The sequence below is a fragment of the Macrobrachium nipponense genome, chromosome 39 (assembly GCF_015104395.2).
Source record: "Macrobrachium nipponense isolate FS-2020 chromosome 39, ASM1510439v2, whole genome shotgun sequence".
In the NCBI taxonomy this organism is placed as follows: domain Eukaryota; kingdom Metazoa; phylum Arthropoda; class Malacostraca; order Decapoda; family Palaemonidae; genus Macrobrachium; species Macrobrachium nipponense.
The window spans coordinates 31,864,570-31,880,976 of record NC_061099.1 but is presented as its reverse complement, the minus strand read 5'-3'; the positions used below and the strand labels follow the sequence as shown (position 1 = coordinate 31,880,976).

The window sequence follows — 16,407 nt, the reverse complement described above, 5'->3', positions numbered from 1 at the left end:
GGAGTCTGAAAGAGGTCTAGGCCTAGGAGCAATGCGGAGTCGGTCAGACGCCCCCTCACTACACTGGGGACACTGTACACTTCACTGCACACTTCACTCTTACTTCCATTTCTCGTAATTGCCTTTGCAAATTACGGATCGACGCTTCCATTGCAGCTTTCTCCGATCGAGACGAATCTACGATTTCGCTGCGGGGGGAAGGAGCTGAACTTGCGTTAGCAGTAGGAGAAATTACATTGGAAATAGAAAGATTGTCCTGATCCAAAGAGCAGGACCTACTTGAACTTTTAGCAGCTTTCCTAATTCTATCTTTCTCCAACTTATTTACATACGCAGTCAAACTCTTCCATTGAACTTCAGTCAAACTCAAACATTCGTCACATGTGTTACTAACTGAGCATTCATTCCCCCTACATTTAACACAAATAGTGTGAGGGTCCACCGCCGCTTTTGGCAGTCTCACCTTACATCCTTCTTTCGCACAAACCCTAAAACGAGTTTCAGGCACAACATCAGCCATAATGAAGAATCCTAAGCAAATCCAAATAACGGTCCAAATCAGCGTATACCAAAGCCAAAGAAAGAATACTTCACCAAACAATCCTTAGCAAAGCAAGCAGAATTCCGTGCAGGAGGAACTAACAACGATGTTAGTTCCTCCGGCGACAGAAAAAATCTGGTCTGAAAACGGGAATGGTTCCTATTCCCGCCACCCAGCGGCGGGAGAGGGTGATCACCTGACCTACCTGTAGCGTGTGCCGCGAGTTTTGAATTCTGTCGGGACGTCAGAGACATAAGCTAAGTATATATCTGCCGGGGAAGTTGCATGTACAAAAATGACACATTTATAGTAAAGTACAGTACATCATAATTAGAAGTTGAACACCAAAGGAGTTTAAGTAGAAAAATGTAACACTCACCTCTGAAAGTAAAAGTATTCAAGTCAAATACTATGCAAAAGGTTTCAAAATATAACTTTGGGATTTGCTACACCACAGGAATATATTCTCAAAAATAAAAACTTTTAAGTCATTTTGCCTCATGAATACACAGCTCTTATTTAACTTAAGCATTTACATACCACTACATGCAAAGCTGTCTAGCTGAGAAAGTGCTATTCTCATAAGAGCATGTCACTATCATGAAGGGTAACCAAAAGATTATGAAACCCCCTACTCTTTACATCATCATTCTTTCATTACTGAGGTTAGGCTATGAGAACCAACTAGTGGTGACGGGAGGATCTGGAAACCTGAAACTTTTTAATGTAACATGGTAGTACTGCCCTGTTACTTAATAATCTTGGATATGCTCGCCTAAATTACATGAAAACAAGGTCATAAGCTAAGCTGTACATCTGTGACGAAACAAATGAGTAGGTATTAATGACTTCAAACACCAATAGAGATAAGGCAAAATACCATAAACTCTTACTGACATGCTAAGTTCCGAGAACATTATGTCCGCTTACCTCCCACTGTTATTTGCAGCAGATGACGAGTGGATGCCGCCCTTTGTTACTTGTAACATGTTTTCTACAATGAGAACCAAAAGAGAAGATCTGGAAAAATACATTAAAAATTCTTATACTCTTGTTCAATAAAGTTGCTTATTATCTAATGCATTGTTATCTAAATATCAACTTCACATTCATAACTTTCAATCAAGTACTTAAGCGCATCCTTTTATGGAATGTTTAAAATAGGTTTTCAATACAGTACCTTCATTACTGAACTGTGAATAAAGTTCCCTTTTACTTATAATTACAGGTAACAATACTATTTCTTACCTATCTTTGAAATTTTCTAAAGTTGGAGTGGATGAATCATGATCACCGAGTGAAGTCTGTAAATACTGTAATAAGCTGAAGGGTAAGACTGCCTGGTCGCCATCCACAACCTATCAAATAGTATATACGTATAAGCATATACACTGTAGAGAAAGAAAGTTCTGCTTGCTACTTCAGACATCATAATCCAATAAGCATCATGAAGTTTTTTTAAGATCACCTTTGAGGAACATCTAACTCAGCAGCATTATTTAAACATCAGATTCTTCATAACACCCGTTAGTAAATTTTATTCATACTTGTCGAGTTAAAACTGAACCCTTCCCATTAGAATTGTTTGCGTCATAACAACCAAACTAATGACTAATTTGGTGCTGAGCTATTTAACTACCCATGAAATAAACAAAAAGGAAATAAACATTTCAAAACATTTCTATTTTACATAAACAAATCACTAGTTTACTGTGAACTGTTCCTCCAATACACAAAGGGTCAGAATTTACCAACAAATATCTTGCTCTCCAAAGTAGGACTGATTGGACATCCCTCACAATGGGCATAACCCTGTCCCTTGTATTTTACCACTGCGAATGAGAATGAATTTGTTTTATAATCTGTTACCTATACTGTAAATCATGCCTATTCCCGATTAGGGTGCTGGGATATGTGTCCAAAAGGTCTCTGCATCATCAAATAGTCCATAAAGATCATAATCAAAATATAAATGGTCTACAAATACATATACGTAGTATGATCAGCAATTGTTTAGATGAAAAGCAAGGCATTGAAGAACCCATACCTGTACATGAGAACAAAGCCAAGCAGCAGCACAAATTGGCAGGCAGCACAAGTGATAACGAAGGCGATCCAGTAGCTCTTTGACCTGCTGAATGGGCAAAGCTCCATGTTGTGAGGCAGTAACTACTTCCTTGAGTGCTGCCCCAGCCATCTGACAAACATCATTCCAGCGAACCATACTGTAAAATAAAAACTAGTAAGTATTTGGATATTCCGGATGCTGTCTGACGTCAGTCCAGAGTGAGAAATAGTCACACATGAAGTTTTCATAATAAAACTAATATTGTAATACTTACCTGAACAGCTGAATTAGTGCTGCTCAGTGCCCAGGGCTAATTCAGGTGTTCAGGGAATGTATTGCAATGTTATATTTTATTTTTATGCTTCTTTCTTTACAACCATCACTAGTACTACAAGGTCCTCTGCTGTGTCTGGATTTGAGAACCTCAAATTTGTAATTCTGATTCAATTATAAACACATGGTCAAAGATAAATAACATAGTAATTAAAAGTTTATGTGAAAAAAGCTGACAGCAGGTTGTCTTTCCAAATTAGAAACAGTTGAAATGGACTGTTAATTAATGCTACAGTTAATTAACCCTTAAATGCCGAGCCGGTATTTCCGAAAGTGTCTCCCGTATGCCGGCGGCGTTCATGAGTGCGCGCCAAAGCAGAAAAAAAAAGTTTTTTTCAAAAAATCACAGCACGCTCAATTTTCAAGATTAAGAGTTCATTTTTGGCTCCTTTTTTTGTCATTGCCTGAAGTTTAGTATGCAACCATCAGAAATGAAAAAAATGATATTGTTAAACTACAATAAAGTTTTGTACATACTTACCTGGCAGATATATACATAGCTATAGTCTCCGACGTTCCCGACAGAATTTCAAATCTCGCGGCACACGCGACAGGTAGGTCAGGTGGTTACCTTACCCGCCGCTGGGTGGCGGATGTACGAACCAATCCCCCTTGCTTGTCAGATTTTTCTCTTCCACCTGTCTCCTGAGGGGAGGCTGGGTGGGCCATTAATCGTATATATCTGCCAGGTAAGTATGTACAAAACTTTATTGTAGTTTAACAATATCATTTTTGTACATGAACTTCCCTGACAGATATATACATAGCTGATTGGCACCCTTGGTGGAGGGTAAGAGACAGCTAAATAATACAGGTAAGACGGGAAACAACTAATGTTGTAGGATATAAAAACCTTGGTTCTCACCTTTTCAGGATGAAGACTTCATAGATACTGTCTCTGAGTCTGCATTGCCTGGAGAGCTACAGCTAGGACGTGACCTGATGCTGAAAGACTCTCGGATCTACCACTGGGATATGGGATCCCCTTTTGTGGTAGAATCCAAGTCGGATCCTGTTAGAGGGACCTTGTCCACTTACCTAACAGATCCTTACCCATACCTCTGCAAGGAGCCAAACCCACAGACCACCTAACCAAAATACAAAGGGTTAATATTACGACAAAAAGAGGTGCCTCCTGCAACCTCTTTCAGACAACCAAAAAACACCAATATAAAATATAGGGTAACATATAAAAAATTTCCACAGGATAAGTTTCAGCTCCCTGCCCCAGCACCGAATCCGCCGATACGAAAGGACCCAAGGCGAAGCATTTATCATATGTGATTTTTTTACATCACGTAGGTTAGTGGTTTGCAAAAACCGATTGGCATCTCCAAAAGTCGCCTCCATCAAGTTCCGCACAGACATATTTTTTCTGAATGCAAGCGAAGTTGCAATGGCTCTCACCTCGTGAGCTTTCACTTTCAGTAGTCTAAAATGTTCTTTCCTTACAGGCAACATGTGCTCGTAATAAGGCTTCTCAGAGAAAAGGAAAGAGCATTCTTCGACATGGGCCGAGTGGGGTCCTTTAGGCGGAGCACCAAAGCACATCTTGATTAGCCTTAAGTTGTTCCTTCCTCTGAAGGAAATACTTCATAATTCTCATAGGGCAAAGAGTTCTTTCAGGCTCTTCCCCTACTAGAAAAGATAAACTACGAACTTCAAAGCTCCTGGGCCAAGGGAGTGATGGGTTTTCATTCTTTGCAAAGGAAACCTGGAAGAAACGAACACATAGAATCTTCCTTAAACCCTACATTACCCCTCAATAGCTGGAGCTCACTCACCCTCTTAGCTGTAGCTAGGGCCAAAAGGAAGATAGCCTTCTTCGTCAGATCCTTGAAAGAGGCTAAGCCAGGAGGTTCGAATCTAGACGATCCAAGGAATTGTAGAACTACGTCTAGATTCCAGTTCGGTACCACCAAATGAGGACGCTTAATGGTTTCAAAATGATCTAATAAGATCATGCAGGTCCTTATCATCGGATATATTTAAGCCTCTATACCGAAATACCGCCGCCAACATACTGCGGTATCCCCTTAATAGTTGACACAACAAGATGACATTCTTCTTTGAGGAAAATAAGGAAATCCGCAATTTGGGTCACAGAGGTACTGGAAGAGGAAATGTTCTTCCTCTTGCACCAACGTCTGAAGACATCCCACTTTGACTGGTATAACACGCAGGTGGAAGGTCTCCTCGCTCTTGTCGATTGCTTTAGCAGCTGTTGCTGAAAAGCCTTTCGCTCTGACCAAACTTTGGACAGTCTGAAGCCAGTCAGACTGAGAGCGAGGAGATTTTTGTGGTACCTGTCGAAGTGGGGTTGTCTGAGTAGATCGCTCCTTAGCGGGAGCGAATCTTGGAAGGTCCACCAACCATTCCAGTACCTCTGTGAACCATTCTTGGGCTGGCCAAAAGGGAGCGATTAAGGTCATTCTCGTTGAATCGGACTCTACGAACTTCTTGATGGTTAGCCCCAGGATCTTGAAGGGGGGAAACGCGTAGACGTCGAGTCCGCTCCAGTCTAGAAGAAGAGCATCTATTGCTAATGCCTCTGGATCCGATATCGGAGAGCAGTAAGAATCCAGTCTCTTGTTCTTTGACGTGGCAAAGAGGTCTATGTGTGGCCTGCCCCATAACTTCCACAGGCTCTGGCATACATCCAGATGAAGGGTCCCACTCTGTGGGAAGGACCTGATCTTTCCTGCTGAGGAGATCAGCTCTTACATTCCTTTCTCCCTGCACAAACCTGGTGAGAAGCTTGATTCCCCTTTCTTCTGCCCACAGAAGAAGGTCTCTTGCTGTCTCGTACAGGGAGAAGGAATGCGTCCCCCCCTGTTTCCTGATATATGCCAGAGCTGTAGTGTTGTCCGCGTTGACCTGCACTACCGATCTTCTGACTTTGGGCTCGAAAGCATTCAGATCCAACCAACACAGCCATCAACTCCTTTCTGTTGATGTGCCAGGCTACCTGGTCCCCCACCCAGGTTACCTGACACTTCGCTGGTTCCCAGAGTTGCCCCCCACCCCGTGTCCGATGCGTCGGAGAAACAACACCAGGTTGGGGGTCTGGGATTGAAGAGGACAGTCCCTTCGCAAAGAGGTTGGGATCTGTCCACCAAACATTAGATGTTTCTTGACATCCTGGGATAACGACGGGAGAACGTCAAATCCTGGTTTAACGACGACTCCAATTCCGATGGAAGAAAAAGAATTGGAGCGGTCTCAGGTGCAACCTTCCTAGGGAAACGAATTGCTCCCAGCGAGGAGAGCGTCCCCAGCAGACTCATCCACTCCCTCACTGTGCTTACTTCTTTCCCTAAGAAGGTTGTTACTCTCTCGAATCCTCGGGCTATCCTTTCCTGAGAGGAAAAGCCCGAAAAACTCAGAGAGTTCATCTGTATCCCGAGATACACACACTCTTGCTCGGGAATTAGTGACGACTTCTTGAAATTGACGAGAAGTCCCAACGCCTTCGTCAATTCTAGTGTTACTTGCAAGTCCTTCAAACAACGATCTTCTGAATTGGCCCTTATTAGCCAATCGTTGAGGTACATGGATATCCTCACCCCTTTCAAATGAAGCCATTGAGCCACATTCCTCAAAATCTCCGTGAACACTTGAGGGCCGTCGAGAGGCCGAAAAACACAGAGCCCTGAACTGAAAAATTTTTCCCCCCCATCCATGAATCTGAGAAACTTCCTCGAGGAAGGATGGATCGGTTACGTGGAAGTAAGCATCCTGTAAATCCAAGGAAACCATCCAGTCCCCTGGACGAAGTGCTGCCAGCACTGATGAAGGCGTTTCCATCGTGAACTTCTTTTCTACGAAGAAGTTCAGGGCGCTTACATCCAACACCGGTCTCCATCCCCCTGAGGACTTCGGAACTAGGAAAAGGCGGTTGTAGAAGCCCGATGAACGATGGTATGTCACTAGTTCGATAGCCCCCCTTCTCCAGCATCTAATCTACTGCTAGATGGAGAGCTTGATTCATGATGGGGTTGGTCTCTGTACCTGGCCGTTCAGTTCCCTTGGGATGGTCGTCAAGGGAGGTCTTTCGACGAAAGGGATGAGGTAACCTCTCCTCAAAATAGAAAGGGTCCAAGGATCCGCCCCTTTTTGGGCCCAGACTTCTGCAAACTCTAAGAGTCTGGCGCCCACCGTTGTTTGAAGGACTTGCAAGTTATTTGGGGGCTTTAACTGACTTGGCGAAAGTCTTACCCCTTCTTGAAGGTCTACGACCTCTAAACGTAGAGGTTCTTGAGGAAGACGCCCCTCGAAAGGGTTCTCGAACACTTGACTTTCCTTCTTAGCCTTGGTAGGGAAGGAAGGGCGAGGTTTTCTTGCCAACTGTGCCAAAAGGTCCTGGGTGGCTTTAGCCGAAAGCGATCTCGAAATGTCCTGCACTAGATGTTTAGGGAACAACTGAGCGGACAGAGGAGCAAACAGCAAAGAAGACCTCATGGGCATGGGAGACAGACTTCGTTAAGAAGGAACAATAACAGACCTCTTCTTCACGATCCCGGCCCCATACAGGGAGGCGATTTCACTCGCTCCGTCTCTTACCGACTTGTCCATACAAGACAAAACACACATGAGATCTTCTGGCGAAAATGACTCTGGCACTTCAATTTTCTTGGCTAGGACCCCCAACGACCAATCAAGGAAGTTAAATACTTCCAGCACTCTAAACATGCCTTTTAGCATGTGATCCAGTTCATTCATTGGCCAAGTCGTCTTTGCAGAGTTAAAGGCAGCTCTCCTTGTCGAATCTACCAGCGCCGAAAAATCCGAATCAGCCGAAGACGGTAGACCCAATCCTAAGGACTCTCCTGTTTCGTACAGAAACCAGCGTGTCCTGATAAACTTCGAAGGAGGAAAAGCGAACATCGTTTTCCCCGCTTCTTCTTTAGAAGCCATCCAGGAACCAAACTCCTCAGTGCCTTCTTCATTGAAAGAGTTGGCTTCATCCTCACACAAGAAGAACTCTTCGCTGTCTTCGCCGTTGAAAAAAGTGAGTGAGGAGAAGGAGGAGCCGTAGGAGTAAGGGAATCCCCAAAAACTTGCAAAAGTAGCTCTGTAAGCTTCTTGTAAGAAGACACAGCAGCAGAAGTGTTCGGTTCCTCATCCGAACCTTCTAGGACGTCTTGTCGAGGCGAGCGCGGAAGATCCTTAGGTGACGAAAGGATCCTAGTAGGAGTTGAGCGAGAGGTTGGAGAACGCCCTCTCTTAGAAAGATTTCACATCCACTGGAGAACGATGAGAAGATCTGGGTGTCTACGATGAGACTCCCTCTTCGAGGTAGACGGAATCTCAGCAGAAGGAGAGGTAGGGCTCCTACTCCGAGAATCCTTGGAAACATCCACAGGGCGCTTACGAGGAGGCGAGCGCCTGCTAGACTCTTTGTGCCTATCCTGAGGCGAGAGGCTGCCAGGAGAAGAGCGCCTATCGGGAGCAGAGCGCTTGCACGGCTCTCCATACCTGTCCAGTTGAGTACGAACAACGGAAGTTCGACTGGAAGGCGAAATGCGCCTACTAGGAGCAGGCTGCTTCCGAGACTCTTGACGTCTAACAAGAGGGTAACATTCAGGAGAAGGGCGCTTCAAAGCTAACGAGTGCCTACCTGGCGAAGGGCGCTTCCGAGATTCCTGGTGCCTACCAAGAGACGAACGGTCAGGAGTAGTGCGCCTAGAAGCGGGAGAGCGCCTACACGGAGAAGGGCGTTTGAAAGACTCTTGTTGTCTGCCCCCGAGGAGCAATAATCAGGAGTATGACGCCTTAAAAGAGACGAGCGCCTACTAGGTGGAGTATCGACTTGCAGTAGGCTCTTGGCGCCTACCTTGCAGGGAGCGGCTAACAGCAGGCCGTCTATCATGCACACGACTCCTACCAGACTCTTGACGCCTGTAAGGAGAGAAGTCATGATCGACACTCGAGGAGAGCGACATCTGGAAGAAGAACGCCTACTTGTATAAGGGCGCCATTCTAGGATCTGAGGCTGCTGAGAGAAGTCCCACGCGAGGGAGTTGAAGAAATAGCGATGAGAGCAGTGCAGTGCGCTTACCGGAAGCGGGAATCCAATCTGGAGAAAAAACTTCTTTCTCCATAGAGCGTCCTACCGATGTTTTGGCGCCTTGAAGTCGAAAAGAGAGCCAGGAGAGCGAGGGGGCGCTCACGTGAGCCCCTATCTTCATAACGAAACCAAATCACCATATGAAAGGAGACTGCCTAAAAAGAGGAGCAACGATCCTCTGAAGAGCGGCGTCTAGAATCTCTTGATCGAAGAGAAACGTCCTTCTTCCTACATGATCTAACTGCTAGAGAATCTGCTAGCGCCGTGATCTGAGCTTGACGTCGCGCGAGTACTCTTCGTAGGAGAATAATGTTTGTTGTTCTTCCTCGGACGCAGGCGCAGAGCGAGGAGCGCGAGAAGAAGAACGATCACAGGATTTCTTGGGTTTCTTCGCCTCCACCGACGATTCTTCCGGGAAAACCTCCGGACTAGAAGCCAAAGGACTGCAGGGAGCCTTCCAAGCCCTCTTCAACGGGCGGGCGACGCATCCGGGGAGTTCCAACCTCTCTTCGGAGAGGGAGAAGACGAAGAGGAGAAGCATTGGCGTAGAGCTCCTTCTTGTAGCGATCCGAGGCAGCCTGGGAGCGTACTTCAGGATCTGCCGACGGGGGACGCCTGACCGGTGGGGGTTCTCCCTAGCCCTCTTGCGGCTTTCGACTTTCCTATTCCACTGGAACTGGGAGTCTGGAAGAGGTCTAGGCTAGAGGCACTAAGGAGCCGGTCAGACGCACCCTCCACAACACTGGGGACACTGCACTGATCACTAACACTCTCCTTACCTTCCAACGACGAATCTTCTGATCCATAGATAGAATCCTGGCTCTCAGAGCTGCCGCCTCCGAAGGCGAATCTTCGGCTTCGGTGCGGGGAGCAGGGGCTGCAAACTTGGGAAGAAGGTTCTAATTCTATGTTAGTATTAGGATCCACATCCAACTCACTCATTCTAGACCTACTAGAACTTCTAGAGGAAGCCTTACGTACTCTATCACGTTCCAACTTCCTAACATAAGAAGAGAGAGCCTTATATTCTTCTTCATTCAATACATTACATTCACTACAAGGGTTAGCAAAAGAACATTCATTCCCCCTGCATTTCATGCAAACCGTGTGAGGGTCCACCGAAGCTTTTTGGCAACCTCACCTTACATCTTCATTCACGCAAACCCTAAACAAAACAGAAGTTTTAACTACTGAATCTAGGTCAGACATCGTTAAAGAAAATCCAAATCCAAATCAAAACGGTCCACAATTAGCGTATGCCAAGCCAAACAAAGCGAATACGTCACCAAAAGAAGTCCAAATTAACTCCAGGCAAGCAGAGAATCGAAAAAACTATCGAGAGGAAACCGACAACAGTTGTTATCGTTCCCGCGACAGAAAAATCTGACAAGCAAGGGGGATTGGTTCGTACATCCGCCACCCAGCGGCGGGTAAGGTAGACCACCTGACCTACCTGTCGCGTGTGCCGCGAGATTTGAAATTCTGTCGGGAACGTCGGAGACTATAGCTATGTATATATCTGTCAGGGAAGTTCATGTACAAAAATATCATTATCATATATAAATATTGGAATATATGACAGCGCATAAAAAAATTTCATATATAATTGTATACAAATCGCGCTGTGAGCAAAATGGTTAAAGCTAATGACATAATTATTTTTTCGTTGTATTTTTGTGATGATTTTGGTATATATAACAAATTGTAGAACAATCAAAGCAACGCAGAGAAAATATCACAATATGATGCATGAATTCGTAACGCGTGGACATAAAAAAGTTATTTTCAAAAATTCACCATAAATCAAAATATTGTGCTAGAGACTTCCCGTTTGTTGCAAAATGAAGGTAATTGATTATATTACTAGACTGTAAGTGTTGTAGCTTACAATTGCAGTTTTTGATCATTTCGGTCGAGCTAAAGTTGACCGAAGGTAGAATTTTTTCTATTTATCGCTATTTATAAGAAAATATTTCAAAACTGATAAAAGCTACAACCATGGGTTGTTTTTAGTTCTATTCTACATGAAATTGCACACATTTTCATATATAAAACTTTATGTAACGGCTAATATAAAATGGTGCAAACATTACGAAAAAAGGACGAAAAAATGTATGATTTTTTCGGAAGAGTTACCTCGTGGACGTAAGGAAAAAGTTTTTGTTCATAAATTCACTATAAATCAAAATATTGTGCTAGAGACTTCCAATTTGTTGCAAAATAAAGTTCAATGATTGAATATTACTAGAATGTAAGAGTTTTAGCTTACAATTGCTTTTTTCGACCATTTCGGTCGAGTCAAAGTTGACCGAAGGTTGATAATTTGGCACTTATCGTGATTTATATGAAAATATTTCAAAACTGATAAAAGCTACAACCATGGGTTGTTTTTAGTAGTATTGTACATGAAATTGCGCACATTTTCATATATAAAAATTTATGTAACGGCTAACATAAAACGGTGCAAACATTACGACAATCAGACGAAAAAAATTTCTGATTTTTACGGCAGTTACTGCGTGGACGTAGGAAAAAGTTGCTTTTCTAAAATTCACCATAAATCGAAGTATTGAGTTAGAGACTTCCAATTTGTTGCAAAATGAAGGTAAATGATTGAGTATTACTAGAATGTAAGAGTTTTAACTTACAATTGCGGTTTTTGACCATTTTGTATTTATATGAAAATATTTCAAAACTGATAAAAGCTACAACCATGGGTTGTTTTTAGTTGTATGCTACATGAAATGGCGCACATTTCCATATATAAAACTTTATGTAACGGCTAATATAAAACGGTGCAAACATTACGAAAATCGGACGAAAAAATTTATGATTTTTTTGGAAGGGTTACCGCGCGGATGTAAGGAAAAACTTTTTTTCATAAATTCACCATAAATCAAAATATTGTGCTAGAGACTTCCAATTTGTTGTAAAATGAAGGTAAATGATTGAATATTACTAGTATATAATAGTTTTAGCTTACAATTGTGTTTTTCGACCATTTCTGTAGAGGCAAAGTTGACCAAAGGTTGAAATTTTGGCACTTATCGTTATTTATATGAAAATATTTCAAAACTGATAAAAGCTACAACCATGGGTTGTATTTTGTTGTATTTTACATGAAATTGCGCACATTTCCATATATAAAACTCTATGTAATGGCTAATATAAAATAGTGCAAAAATTATGTCAAAGTGATGAAATAATTTCTGAGATGTGTCTCTGATGCTTTTTAGTGCAATAAGTAAGAAAATCGCGCTTGCGCGCCTGGGTAACGAGTGTAAACAAAACAACAGCTTGATTCGTGAACTCCCAGCATCCCCCAAGGTGCTTGATTCAAAAGTTTTTGCCAAGTAGGCCTATAACTATGTTTCTGCGAATTTAAAAAAAAACTTTTTTGCGTCGACGTTTCGTACGTCAATTTGGCACCCAACAGACAATTTTCGTCGACGCTTAATACGTCCAATCGGCGTTTAAGGGTTAAGTAACAACAGCAGGTACAGATTGTATTTGTACTGAAATTATAGTTTCAAACTATTAAATGCAGTAAAACTTTTACTCATCAAAAGTTAACAATCTTTTATTTTTTCCTCGTAAAGTACTGTACTTTAATGAGAGCACTGAGCCACATTCAAGATTAAAATTTAAAAAGCTGGACTAAGTGGAAAGAGACCAAAGGGAATGTGAGAGTAAAAGGCTGAAAGAAAAATGATTGGGGGAAGGGTCACTGGAAGGAACTCTTAGTACTATCTACAAACTCACTGTAAATGATTCCACCCTACATGAAAAAAATCCTATGAATGACGACTGTTGCTAAAAGAAGAACTTGCGCATCATCCTACTGTGGCCTACTGTAAAAGTGATATCAACTAAATCTGTTTTGCTTTATAGGTTAATCACTAATTAAGTAGAGTCAGCATCAAAAGACTACAATACAGTTATGTTCTTGTTTGATATTAATGGTAACTGATTACAATATGGCTCATGTTATCCTAACATGCAGATTACCTATATAATTTACCTTTAATTCTAATCTTCATCATGTCCACAGTTGTCTTGATGCATCTTCTCCAACTACAGTACTTCTATCAAAAGCATTTTCTCTGCTAAATGCTTATCATAATCCTCCCTCACTTTATCACATCATCTAATCCTTTGTCTTCCTTTCAACCTTCTATCTGTACAGGTTCCACCTAAGCTTCCTTAACTCCTTCCTACTTATTCATCCTTACCACCTGCCCAAACCATCTCAACCTCAACTCTCTTATCATATCAGTGGTCTCTACCACCCCAGCACTTTTAAGTTCTCCTTTTTTCCAGCCTCTCACATAGCAAGATATCAAGAATGACTAACCTGAGTGACAAAAGACAGAACTCTACCTACTAGAAGAAAATTACCATCCTTGCATTCATCTTGCCACCTTAAAATGTTACATTTTGGTATTTTATCTCTGAAAAAACAGTTCTAAACTAAAATCTACCATTAAGATGTTTACATTTTATTTGATGAGTACAGATAAAGTAAATCACACACACCAAGTTATCAATAAAACTGACGATGGCACCAGAAAAACGAAAACCTTACTTGTATTTCATATCAATATCTGTGATGTTAACTTGTCTGATGAAATCCTCAACAGCACTTTGATCTGTGTGGGAGGATATAAGAGGTGCTTTGACCTTTCCCAGCTCTGGCATGTTGTCTCTCATCCACTGCTCAATGAAGGTCTCACACTTCTCAGAGACAACAACCTAGGGCAACAAAGTTAGAAGCCTTAACAGACAACATTTTATTAAAATTATATTTTATATGACTTAATGGTTTTCTAAAGCATGCGACACCCTAATGTACTCTTGAAACGAGTCGTGCACAGGAAAAATTCCTTACATCTGAAATAACTGAAATTTACAAGATACAATTTATCAAAACATTAACAACAGCCATCTGTGGTAATGAAAGACTAAATGAGCAAATGTGGGTTACTTAGCAATTGGATTTGACTAGTTTGTAAATTGTTCTTGTGACAGAGGTCACACCATCTGCAGGTACTGCCAAACAAAGTTGTACATTTCGTTATAAACAATATAAAAAGTCATCCCTCTGTCCCAAGTTTTCCTCATGTATAACACAGAGTAACTTACATCTATTCCATAAATCTGAACAATATGGCAGAGAAGAAGAAAGGAGATGTCAAACATCTGAGCTCGACTGATGGCCATTTTAGGAGTCTCACCCGGCTGTGCTTCCTGAAAGTAAAGCTTTATAAATACCTAATGTCAAGTATGACAAGAAAAAACATAAATACGTAGTACAATTGAAACTATGTATACATGTAAAGTTTAAGTCAACAAAGTACTTTTCATCACAGAACAAATAAACCTTTCTTTGCTTAGTTTCTAGCAAAATACATTTTGTTTCCATCTACAAGAGAAGAGACACTTAAACTTAAGTATCAGCATGCCTATCATGAGCCTTAATGATAATTCTAAATAATTTTTTCAACAAACATAAACATGAAAAAGTCTCTTGTTATTTTGGAAGATATTCTTCTCACTATACATCTGCCATTTTTTTCACTGCTGCATCTCAGCTTTTTCAGGCCATATTTCTGTTCAACTGTTAAATGAGAAGTCATAATGAGAGCAATCTCTCTTACTGTACAAAGCTTTTATAAAGCTGGATACATAATCCCATACATTTTTTTGCAACTCAAAATTTGAATTAGTAATCCTCAATATCCTCCATGCAGAAACTGAAACATTAATTAAAAATATCTTTCTGCATATGGCATCGTCTGTATGATATATATAATACATACTAGGTTGGCTTGGGGGAGAGTCCAAGTTATACAAACCAGAACTTTTGGCACCTGTACTCCCCTTCAAGAAGTTATAAGAACAGAACATGAAATCTATTAACTTACCATACTAAGTTCATTAAACTTCACAACCTTCTGAGCAAATACAAGCAGATTCCCTGAGGCAGCAGCAGCTGCCAGTAACAGATCCCGACTCTTCCCACTTACTAGGAGGGTCATAACGGGAAGAGCAGAGTCCTAAAATTTCAAATGAATGCAATGAACAAATTATAGATAATATAAAAAGGAACTAGTGACTAAATTTAATCTTTGAAGCTTGAAAAAGTTTGCAACAAAAGATCACAAGATTTGAAGCAAACTGATATGTACTAGTACGTATTATCATCAACATAATGCATCAACAAAACTTGTTAAATAAAATGGCGGATAGCAATCATTAAATTCTTAGATGTATAATTGTTTGGTAATTCAATACATACATACATCTTAATATTTAAAATACATCATCTAAACATATCACTCAGTCCCTAGATTGAATAACCTCAAATCTTACAAAATCACAATAATCTTTAAAAAAGAAAGAGTTCTGTGTAAGTAAATAAAGCAATCACTCTCACAGCCTCTACTCCTACAACTCCTATTGCCACTATTACTACTGCTATTGTTCATAATAATGACATAACCAGCCCAAGAAGAGCCTTTATTAGACTCAGACGTCTGGATAAACTAATCATTTAATATAATAATGAAGTCTAAGTACAGTACAATAATAAAGATATAAAATTAATTAAGAAATAAAACAAAATAAACAATGTACCTGATTTTTATTGCTGAGGGTCTTCAGGATATTACTAACAGGGGGCTGTGCTCGTAAAATAAGACTCGGATTGCCTGGATGAGATCCTTGAGCATCATTCTTCTGAATGTTGGCGAGTACATTTGATTCTTGCAACCTGATTAAAATGATAGATTTTATATAATAAAAACGCAAAAGTATCTAGAGATCAGCTAAAAATACTTTTGGGATTTTCAAAAATATCCAAAACCACATCCAGCCATAGAGAATTAAAATTTCCTTTAATAGTCATCTTTATCCATTTACTTTTTTGTTTTCACACCCCGAAATAGGGCCGGTGAGTGTGAGGCTTTTAACCACAGCCAGAATGTCGTTTCACCACAACTGTCATAGATGTTTACCTTGTTGCAATTATAGCTTGTGCATCCCTCTCAAGAAGAAGACTGGTCTTGTTGCATAGCTCATTCAGTAGAAATTCCATGCAGTTGCAATTAATATGCAAGTCTACTTGGTCAAGGAGGTTATTTAGTTGGGCTAAACGTTTGATGGCTGCAAGAAGGTCTTCTGATTCTCCTGTGGCTGACTCTCCTGTAAAATAACAATCATGTGGCATGTATTATTTTTATAACAAGTCATTATATTTAACATTCTTCCTAAAATACATATTATTTTCATTATTATTACTATTATCATTATTATTATTACGCACTTAATCATTAAAAAATAATTCAAGATACTTTTCACACACAACTTAACAACTAAATTATACATTTCTGAAGA

At 41.0% G+C, this 16,407-nt stretch overlaps 1 protein-coding gene across 5 annotated transcripts in view; it reads right to left on the bottom strand.

Annotated features, from left to right (window-relative positions):
* The window catches only part of LOC135210268 (mediator of RNA polymerase II transcription subunit 24-like), an 88,002-nt gene that overhangs the window by 18,079 nt on the left and 53,516 nt on the right, over positions 1-16,407 (bottom strand). For all 5 annotated transcript variants that reach the window (XM_064243136.1, XM_064243140.1, XM_064243138.1 and 2 more), the window contains exons 10-17: positions 16,029-16,215; positions 15,649-15,784; positions 14,937-15,068; positions 14,155-14,259; positions 13,598-13,764; positions 2,589-2,766; positions 1,790-1,899; positions 1,472-1,561 (exon numbers count right to left, since the gene is read on the bottom strand). In XM_064243136.1, coding sequence (XP_064099206.1) covers positions 1,472-1,561; positions 1,790-1,899; positions 2,589-2,766; positions 13,598-13,764; positions 14,155-14,259; positions 14,937-15,068; positions 15,649-15,784; positions 16,029-16,215 — 1,105 coding nt within the window. The remainder of the gene's footprint in view (positions 1-1,471; positions 1,562-1,789; positions 1,900-2,588; positions 2,767-13,597; positions 13,765-14,154; positions 14,260-14,936; positions 15,069-15,648; positions 15,785-16,028; positions 16,216-16,407) is intronic.